The 10,132-nt window shown below is 34.4% G+C and overlaps 1 protein-coding gene across 1 annotated transcript; it reads right to left on the bottom strand.

The window, feature by feature from the left end:
- Positions 1-3,450: 3,450 nt before the first annotated feature.
- Positions 3,451-4,791, bottom strand: LOC107715503 (regulator of G-protein signaling 16-like). The gene is made up of 4 exons (XM_016521658.1): positions 4,686-4,791; positions 4,389-4,504; positions 4,129-4,295; positions 3,451-4,030 (listed from the first exon to the last, which is right to left on the bottom strand). The coding sequence occupies exons 1-4, from the start codon at positions 4,727-4,729 to the stop codon at positions 3,881-3,883; spliced, it is 477 nt and encodes a 158-aa protein (XP_016377144.1). The 5' UTR covers positions 4,730-4,791; the 3' UTR covers positions 3,451-3,880.
- Between the last annotated feature and the right edge of the window lie 5,341 nt (positions 4,792-10,132).

The raw sequence follows: 10,132 nt of genomic DNA, 5'->3' as shown, positions 1-10,132 counted from the left end.
AAAAAAAAAAAAAAAAAAAAAAAAAAAAAAAAAAAATATATATATATATATATATATATAATTGTAATTTTGTGGACATTTCCATTAACTCCATTAAAACACAATTCGGTGAAGTGCAAAATTTAAAATACAGGAAAGCGACCAGATTATTATTCACAGTTTCATCATTTGTGTTCGAAGAAAGAAAATCATACAAAGTTTTGGGACGGCATGGGGGTGAGAGAATAATCATAGATATTCAAAAAATAATAAATAAATAATAAGCAGAAATAAAATGATAGATCTTTGCAAAGCAAAAACATTTGGATTGTAAAACATGCCATTTTGAAAATGTCTATCTCTTTAAACAGTTTAAGGTCTTGCAATAAGAGACTTTGACTATATTATACATTCAAGATTAAAAGAGTGTGATGCTTATTTCAAAGCAGAAATAAATTTAATTTTACATTATTAAACATTTTGCCGTCCTGGCACCACAACAATATGTAATATCCTATAAACATTCTGCTTTCACTTTATATGAAACATGCATAAACAATGCATTAAAAAGGAGCTTACATTTTAAGCTGTCATATGGTCATGTTACAACGTGTCCCTATATATATATATATATATATATATATATATATATATACATTATAATAAAAAATAAATCCCTATAAACCCCTTGGTGTTTATGTTTAAACAATTGTTGAGGGTAAAGTGAGGGATTAAAAATAAACAGTAGTTAAAACCCTCACTCCACCTTCCTGGCCAACAGATTTTTGAGGACTTCCTCATCACCAGCTCGTGTTCAGGAATAGTGGCTACAAATGATCCACAGTCAGGCGGAACAATAGAGACGGAAAATACTGATAATTTCTCTGAAATCTGTCCCCTGCATATATACCGCTCCTCTATTGTGTCTGCATGCTCAAGTGTGACTTCACCATACACAGCCCTGAGTTATGAATAACTTCTGCAGAGAGGTGGGTGTATGTCACCTTAAACAGCAGCAGTGACTAAACGTGGCAGTATTTACTGCAAATAACTGTGACATGGCAGTCTGTTGACATTGTTGTTCATTTCATTAGCACTTACCATAATCATACTGCCAAAATAGAAAGTGCATCACATCCTCAGACATCTTTAGAGGAAGATGTAAATGTCCTCTTCCTGTAAGAGTGAGTCCTGGATTTAGCACTGGCAGAGTGAGCTCACTGTCGAGCAATCCACAGGCCTCCACAGTCCGGCCTTTCCCTTTGAAAAGGTTTTACTATAGTCACATTACTTGCAATAAATACATTTAATAAAATTAAGAAGAAAAACAAAAACATAAGTTTGGAGAAAAAGTTGCAGGTACATAAAACAGTGTGTTAGGCAACTGAGGGACTCTTGGTTATTACTACAGTAATTGTCATTTCAAAATTCATTTTAAGTGTTCAGATTACTGTTTCTACACAAATATATAGTTTTGTTGGATAGAAAAGATATAAACTTTTATTTAATAGTAATAACAAGGAAGTCTCTAATACGTGGAAATTGATTAACTTTCCCATTCATCTCAATGGCAGTTGCTTGGCTGGCACAGGACCCTCTGGATCTGCCATTTATTTTCATGAGAAGAACTTTCCTAGGCTATAACATGAAAGACAACAGACACATAAAATGTAAGTCCATATAAAAAAAGAAATCATATGGACTCACATTTTATGTGTACTGTATATATACATTATATAATACATTATGTTTCATATCATTTGTGGAGTTATTTTGTTAGAATTCACAACTACTTTTAAATGGTGTTCAATGAAGAAAGATCCTTTTTATGTAGTTACAACATCTACCAATAGGGGTAGACATAATATTTTAAGACCCTCGATATAATGTAATATTGGGTGAACTCTCTCTTTCTCTCTCTCTCTCTCTCTCTCTCTCTCTCATAGTTCTGTTAATGTTGTTTTTTTCATACGCATTGGTCAGTTTTGAGATTTTGTGCTATTTGGCTTTTCATAAAGAGAAGAAAAGAAAAAAAATCCAAAAATACATTATTTTATTCCTTTTCTTTTCTGGCTGTTGACAGTATTTTCAGGTTCATGGAGAGATAAAAGGAGATATCCAAAATCCTCTCTTTACAAACTGTAATGTCAAAAAAAAAAAAAAAAATATATATATATAAATAAACAAGAATGTTGAACTTAGCTAATTCAGAGTTCCTATTTCTATTCTGGAAATGCATGCAAATTCTCACATATTTAATTAGATATTGTCTAATTTGCACATTCAAACATAACATTTCAGAAATTTTTTAAAACAAATGTTTTTTTTTCAATTCTCAATGTTACATTTTACCCTATTTACCTGATGTGTCTGGCCATGTCTATATGGATGTTTGGAGATTAAAAATACTTTTGATGTTAAGATCAGTGTGTTTCAGTTTCTGAGTTCTTAAAGGCATTTATTTTTTTAAGAAGTAGAGAATAAAAAGCTCTCTCTCTTTATAAAACTGAAAGGTTTTATAAAAAAGACTAACATTATGGTCTATTTTCATAAACATGTTCTATGACTGTTTAGTCTGTTATGAGCATTATTGAGCCAGTTTTCCCTGTTCAAATGTTAATGGTGAGAATGATTGCAGACGCCAGTTTTAAAGGGCAGCATAAAGGGGTTCAGAGCAGGTGAGTCAGAGTGGGCCGCTGTCTCTCAGTGCCATCACTGCAGAAGATAAACAGGCTCCTGCAGAGGCGTGAAGTGGGTGAGATGAGTCGCCATGGAGACCAGCCTCATCACCACACAGCTTTCCTGGAAAAAACACCTCTGCTTGGCCGTATATTCTGGAAAAATGGAATGATCCTGTTGGTAGCAGTTAATTATGCGTGTGTGTGTGAATAGAGTAGATTTTTAGTCTTTGTATGAGGCTCACTGAGAAAGTTGCCAGGCTTTGTGTGCTGGAGGTGACTAAGAGCCTCCATTAACCCATGTGAGTGGGATGTGTGTGAAGATGAAGAGCAGAGGGGGGACGTCTCTTACGTATTATGACATTAAAACATCCGTTTCCTTTAGATGCACACAACATAAAAAAATAAATAAAAATAAAAATTAACATACTATCAATAATAATAATAATAATAAAATGTAATTAAAGTTAAAAATATAACATTAAATTTAAAATAAAATCCAAAAAACTAAATAATCAATAATAATAATAATAATAATAATAATAAAAAAATTTATTAAAATAAAATAAATAACACTAAAATTAAAATTAAATCCAAAAAGCAAAATAAAATAATAACCCATGTAAGTGGGATGTGTGTGAAGAGGAACTGCAGTCCTGGCATTAAAACAGTCATTTCCTTTTAGCTGCACAAAATAAAATAATAAAATAAATTAAAATAAAATAAAATAAAAAATGTTGCTGTCAATGATTATGTACCCCAAATTGCACTGCTAAAGACAAATCTTTGCATGTAAAAAATTTATTAATTTTTTCACTCAAAAGTTCAATAAATAACCCACAATTGTTCATCAAATATAAATACAAATATAAATATTATTTTCAATATAACCTTTCAATAAATACTCATAGGCAATACAAAATACACACGTAACACATAATTGTGCAAAAGTCATTCCACTTTCACAGTTACTGTCCAGTGCTACAATCTTTATCACTGTGTGCTCCACTGCTGTGTTCATAGAATCAATGTTCTCGAATGCTCGAGGCCTTCCAGTCGACTTTTGAGTCCGTGTGTCCATTCCTCCTGAACCTCAGGAAACCGGTTCAGATCAGTTATATCAGATTCAGTGACCATCACGTCACACAAATGCCATGCTTATCAGGGACGCATTCCTCCGCTGCCGTCTTTAGGGTAGTTTAACCCACATGCTGTGTGATGAGTTACTGGTAGACTGTTGACTTGAGGAAACGAGGGTAGCAGTCTTTCTCCATAAGGGTGTAAATTTTACTCTGGGCAAGGTTGAAGCAGGACAGTGTGGGCTGCTTCATATTCTTCAAGGTGATGTTTCTAATTTCATGATCAAGATTAACCTGAAAATACGCAGAGGAATGATTTGCCGTTAGACTTTTTCCATGAAAATCTATTAAGTACGAGTCTTTTGTGCTGTTAATACTCTTAGAAAATATACCTCTCTTGGTGCGTCAGAGGCGATGAACTCCTCATAGATTTTCCTGGCCTTGGCGCACAGCTTCGAGGAGCTCTTTGTGTTCCTGTAGTCCTCACAGGCCAAATAGAAAGCAATATTTTCTTCACTGTACTCAGATGCCAGGAACGTTGTGAACGCGCACAGCCCCTCTGCGAAGAAACATGACGAAAACATTAGACGACCCTTTCATTCTACAGCCTGAGAACAATGTGCTTTTACATTGCTTGCTGATATGAATTTACCTTTGTGAGCCAGGAGTTCATGGAAAGTTAGTTTGTCAGTTTTTTGTGAGTGGCCCATGATATTGAGCTCTTGCTTTAGTAGAAAACGTCCAAACCGAGCCTTGAGCTCCTTTGCCCTGTGAGGAACAAAAGTATTCATCATTTCAGTGGGGAAAGTACTTTCAACATTATTATTTAACAGTGATTTTTTTTAGGTGATTTAGGTTTAAGCTACTTAAGTAAGGTCTAGTTTAAAACAAAACAGTAGCATTTTAGCTGTTCTACCAGTATTGAGTTTTAAGTAAATATGAAACATACCTTTCCAGACAAGTGATTGGCAGATGCTCTAGTGATCGGCACATGTTAAAAGAGATGTCCAGAGATGCTCCACAAGTGGATGGATGTCTGATAAGTCAGTGTTGTCAGAGACTTTTGATTCTGTCTAAATGTCAGCAGTGCTGGGCTATTTATACAGTTTCACCCTCCATGACATCACTTGACTCGGCCAATGAAACGCAGGCTGTGGAGGAAGGGGGAGTTTCTGCCCTTCAAGCAGCCTTTAGTCTCCAGTGAATCATTTCCAGTAGAATTGATGAATTAAAGATTCACTTTTTCCTCCCTTGTGCTTAATCGTCTCCAGCATTAAACATTGGAAATGGATGCAATGCCAAATGCTGAACTTCACAAGGATAATTCAGGCAAAAAGGACAATTCTATCACATTTAATCACCCTTATGTTGCTTCAAAGCAAAGAATATATTGATGTTTCAGTGCTTTCTTCATACACTGAATGTCAGTGTGATGCCACTGTTGTTTTTCTATCCCGTTGACTTGACAAAATCAGTTCTTTACAATACCTTCTTTTGTTTTCCACATAAGGGACAGTCAGACAATTTTTTTTTTTGGGTGAACTAAATGTTTGCATTTTTTGTGCCATTGTGTGAAATCACTTTAGAGTCATTTATTTATTTAATTACTTTTAATGCTTTGTCATATGAATAAATATTGTAACTATGTGAATACAAAGATATTATATTGACTAACAAAAAGCTGCCTACATGTCATTATAAATAACTATAGGCTGATGTTTTAACATGGAAATATATTTCAACCACATTGCGTGCGCAAGCAGGGGCCGTTTGAAGCATATAGGAAGTCTCAGCGGAGACTTCTGTGTAGACAGAAGGAAGCCCACCCACGTGCCTTAACCCCCCTGCTGATGTCACTGACTCACACTGTGAACCCGTGTGGTATGAAAGCAGAGGGTCTTAAAAGCATTGTCGTACAAACAGGAAACAGAGACGGAGAATATGTGGGAGAAGACAGGGTAACTGGAAATATAAAGTAGAAATCTGTTCAGGTGAAATTCTAATTGGGATTTCCTTTGTTCTAAATGATTTTGGACCAAAGCAAAAGATGTAACCTCATGCGATTCTTTATGCTCTTTTGAGTTGCGTGTAAATAAAATATGTATCCTGCTGAGAGGAGATGCTTCTGTATTTCTTTTGATAAGCAGTGAGTGTTATCCCAGAAGAAATGCTGTTGCCTTGAGGTTGTTCTTCTTTTATGGGCTATACTGAAAAAAATGTCAGAAAACTTAAACGAAAATGAGCTTTATGCGCAAAAGATCAAACATTCTAATCAAAAATATTATTTAATAACACTAAATCTATTTGACTGCTTTAGGTTACAACATGAAAGTTATTTTCAAGTTTTAGGTCAAGTAGAATTAGAAATATAATTGTTGAGTGAAGATTTTTCTGTGAGATGAAACAAGAGTATTGACATGTCTTTTCTTCTGTTGGAACTGTTGAAAATATTTAAAATACATGTAGAAAATAGGGTGAATTTTCATTTTGTGCCGACTCAAGTGTCCATTTCCTCTTCGTATATTGCTGTTACAACAATAACGGAAGAGATCTCATTTGTGATTCTCTTAAGTGAACCTGTAACCATCACCATTAGCAATAACATGTTTTGTTTCCTGGCTTTGGTATTGACTTCTCAGTGCGAAGATTTTTCTGTGAGATGAAACAAGAGTATTGACATGTCTTTTCTTCTGTTGGAACTGTTGAAAATATTTAAAATACATGTAGAAAATAGGGTGAATTTTCATTTTGTGCCGACTCAAGTGTCCATTTCCTCTTCGTATATTGCTGTTACAACAATAACGGAAGAGATTTCATTTGTGATTCTCTTAAGTGAACCTGTAACCATCACCATTAGCAATAACATGTTTTGTTTTCTGGCTTTGGTATTGACTTCTCAGTGCCAGAGGTTTGATTCAGCAACTGTGAACTTTATTACATTCATTTGGAGGACAAGTATTTAGTGCTCTGTTTACATGCTCAATCAGAGGTCAGTGTTTTTGGGGACAGAGTGTTACAGCGTGTGTCTCAGGCCAGCTGTGGCATGTCTTATTGAGACTCGTCCCCATCTGTCCACTGTCACTTTAGACTGTATGTAAACATGTTTTCTTTGCCAGTGCCCAGGCACAAAATAATATACACCCTGCAAAGCCATAGCTGGAAAAATATTGTGGGAAAGAAAGAATTTCTGAAAACAAGCCATTTGTTTATATTTGTCATTATATGCATGATACAAATAGTCCTAAATTGTCACCGTAAATGAGTTTCCTGTGGAAGCCCTTTTCCGCTTCAGAGAAATTGCAACTTTGTTTAGAGTAATTGTGAATTTTTTTGTCACAAATGCAACTATCTAACATTTGTGACTTTTTTGTAATAGCGATTTCTCACAATTGCAACTTTTTTCCCCTCATAAATGCAAATTTGTTTCTCATAACTAAAACTTTGTTTCTTTCAATTGTGACTTCATTTCTTATAATTGAAACTTTATCACAACTGCAGCTTTAAATATCACAACTGCAACATTTCACATAATTTAGATGTCATATTTCATAATTATGACTATTTCTTATAACGGCAGTTTTTTAAATAAGTGCAACTTTGTATCTCACAATATTGACTTTAAATCTCACAACTGCCACTTTATTTCTCATAATTTAGTTTACTTTTAATAATTGTGAATTTATTTCTTATAAGTGCAACTTTTTTATAACAGAAACTTTGTATCTGACAGTTGCGACTTTATTTCTTAGAATTGAAAATTTATTTCTCATAATTGTGGCTTTATTTCTTACAATTGCAATGGTGTTTTTCACAATTACGTATTTATGTGACTATTTCTCACTGTGACTTTGTATATCACATATTTATGTTATATTTAACTTATTTCTCATAATTTATAGTGTGTATCTCACAGCTGCAACTTTATTGTCATAATTAGGACTTTATTTCTCACAGTGTAGCTCTCACAGTTCTTGCAATACGACTATATCTCACAATTGCTACTTACAATATTGACTTCATATCTCATAATCATTACTATTTCTTGCATTGCGACTTTATGACTGCAACTTTATTTCTCATAATTACAACTGTGTATCTCACAATTGCAGCTTTATGTCTCATAATATGCATGTGCTTCTTACTTTGCTTTAGCTCACAATTACCTTTTTAGTTTTTAGTCTGAGGTGATTTTAGAAAACTAGTCTTTTTGGAGGGGGGGGGTGTTCTTGGCAATTTACTGAAAGCTATATATTGCATTTAGTTCGACAGATTCTTATTCAGCTGTTCCTGATTATCTGGATGTGATGCACACAGCCAAGCTTTTTGTGAACTGCTGCAACTGGAAAGCCGCCTGTCTGGAGTTTGGCTTCCTGCTCCGTTGAACAATAGAAATAATTAACAAGGAATTGTGAACCACAGTGCCCTTTCTATTTAAACTCAGCTCTTCCATGGAAGTTGGCTCGTTCAGCTCACAGGAACACTTCAGCTGCACAATATATAATCATGATATGATGTCAAGGTCACATCTTATTGGTTTTATGTTTTGCCCATTTCTAGGTTACAGGTTGCATAATCCTGGTTATGATGTTACTTTTTGAATAGCTCATCAACTTTGAATGAAATATCTGTTATATGCACTGAAAAGGATGCGAGACATTTGATGCCAAACCAGTGGTGCCAAGATGTGAGTAAAAAAAGCATGCCTATAATTGGGTCACATGAAGATCAATATGGAATAAAGAATCCTTGTCTCATCATGATTTTTATGGAGCATATTATGTCTTCATAAGCCTGGGCCTGATAACTATAAACAGACCAATTCCAAACCCTTTTCTAATCTAATCACACTATAACAATAATGAAAATGTGTTGTATAATAGACACTTGTATAATAGGTCAGCTCTGCGGTGTTCTGTATGATGGTAGGAAAATCGATTACTCAGTCAAATAATATAGGCCAGAGATATTTATAAAGTACCTATTTCCTTCATTTACATATAACTTTATTATTGCATTCATTTATCTGTTACATGAAAATCATTTAAACAGATACGTGGCAGTTATGATGCTTTAGAAATGAATGTTTTCATCTAGGATTTAAAAAAAAAGTGTTTAAATTTTATATTCAACAGTCTGAATACAGGAACACAGTTTCAAGGTTTGTGCAAGTTTAAAATTCAGTTTATTTTCAAAAGTGTGAAGCCATTCATTAGTTCTTTTTCATGCTGTCATATCTGATATAAAGTTAATGTGTGATGTTTTACACAAATGCTGACAAAAATAATGTCATTGTTTTAAGCACTTGTTGACTAAACAGATGATTAAACCCCCACCAACACATTTGTCATGATGGCATATTCAACAGAATTTCCCTTGGGAAAATATAATCACCGCTCATCTTCTGATGTTGCTTTTCATAACAGAATTTAACGAATCCATGGTTGCCAAACTCATGTACTGTTTATGGTAAAACACAATCAATATCAGTAAGTAATTGATTAACTTACAAGTAATTTAAAAATAATAATGGAATGTTTTCTTAATGGTTCCATATCTATTTAAAATAAGATTTTTGATGAGGATGACTTGCAAATGTGTGATGATTCATTTGGTTTTTACAAGTGTTACAAGTGTTTATAAGCAAGTAGTTAATACTGAGTAACTTAAATTTTAGGTATATTGCCAGTTACTAGGGCTGCCCCCTAATAGTCGACTAATCATTAGTCGACCAGAAGAGGCTTGGTCGACAAAAATGTTATTAGTCGGAGAAAAAAAATCCACAGGTGAAGTCACGCAGTCCATGACGGACAGATTGTTAACGGCCGGTCTATGTTGTAATACAGTATATCGGGCAGGACATCCAAACGCTCGCCTATCATTCACCGACCTCAAATATGGCTAATCATCTAAAATATGTTAGTATTGGCAACTTTACATGGCCGCTCAATCTAATGTTAACCTAGAGAAATGTGCGCTATTCAGTGTCTGTGTGGAGTGTGGAAGCTGAACAGTAACTCACTACAGGACAGATGGAGGCGCCAGTGTGCTCACTTACTCCTAAAATGCTTCCTCATTTTTGGTCATACAGATAAGAGTAATACGTTTTTTTTCGAATCCGTAAAGACTCTACGTTTATTTGTTTGCACTCACAATACAGCGCTTTTGTAAAATAATGAAAGCAATCAGGATGCGCTTTCTGCCGTCTCGGTCTCTGTGAACTTGAGCACAAAACTCTATGTATATCCTTGCCTTACAGACATTAAAAATATATCTATAGATAGCGAAATTTCGAGAGATGGCGAGTCAGTGTTGCCGACTTCATCTCTGAAGCTGAAAACAAAGAAAGCACTAGTTTATCAAATTATTAAAATGTTAATGCAGTCTCCTTACTGTTTT

Source organism: Sinocyclocheilus rhinocerous, unplaced genomic scaffold (assembly GCF_001515625.1).
Source record: "Sinocyclocheilus rhinocerous isolate Xijiao unplaced genomic scaffold, SAMN03320098_v1.1 scaffold510, whole genome shotgun sequence".
Lineage (NCBI taxonomy): Eukaryota > Metazoa > Chordata > Actinopteri > Cypriniformes > Cyprinidae > Sinocyclocheilus > Sinocyclocheilus rhinocerous.
Note: the sequence above shows the minus strand (reverse complement) of the source record. Positions and strands in the feature narration are given on the sequence as shown.

What these genes read in the sequence shown, in the direction of transcription:
- LOC107715503 (XM_016521658.1), bottom strand. Translation starts at nt 4,729, where the DNA reads ATGTGCCGATCACTAGAGCATCTGCCAATCACTTGTCTGGAAAG. An exon ending in CCAATCACTTGTCTGGAAAG is followed by an intron (nt 4,505 to 4,685) that starts GTATGTTTCATA and finishes TGTTCCTCACAG; the next exon opens with GGCAAAGGAGCTCAAGGCTC. An exon ending in CCTCTGACGCACCAAGAGAG is followed by an intron (nt 4,031 to 4,128) that starts GTATATTTTCTA and finishes GCGTATTTTCAG; the next exon opens with GTTAATCTTGATCATGAAAT.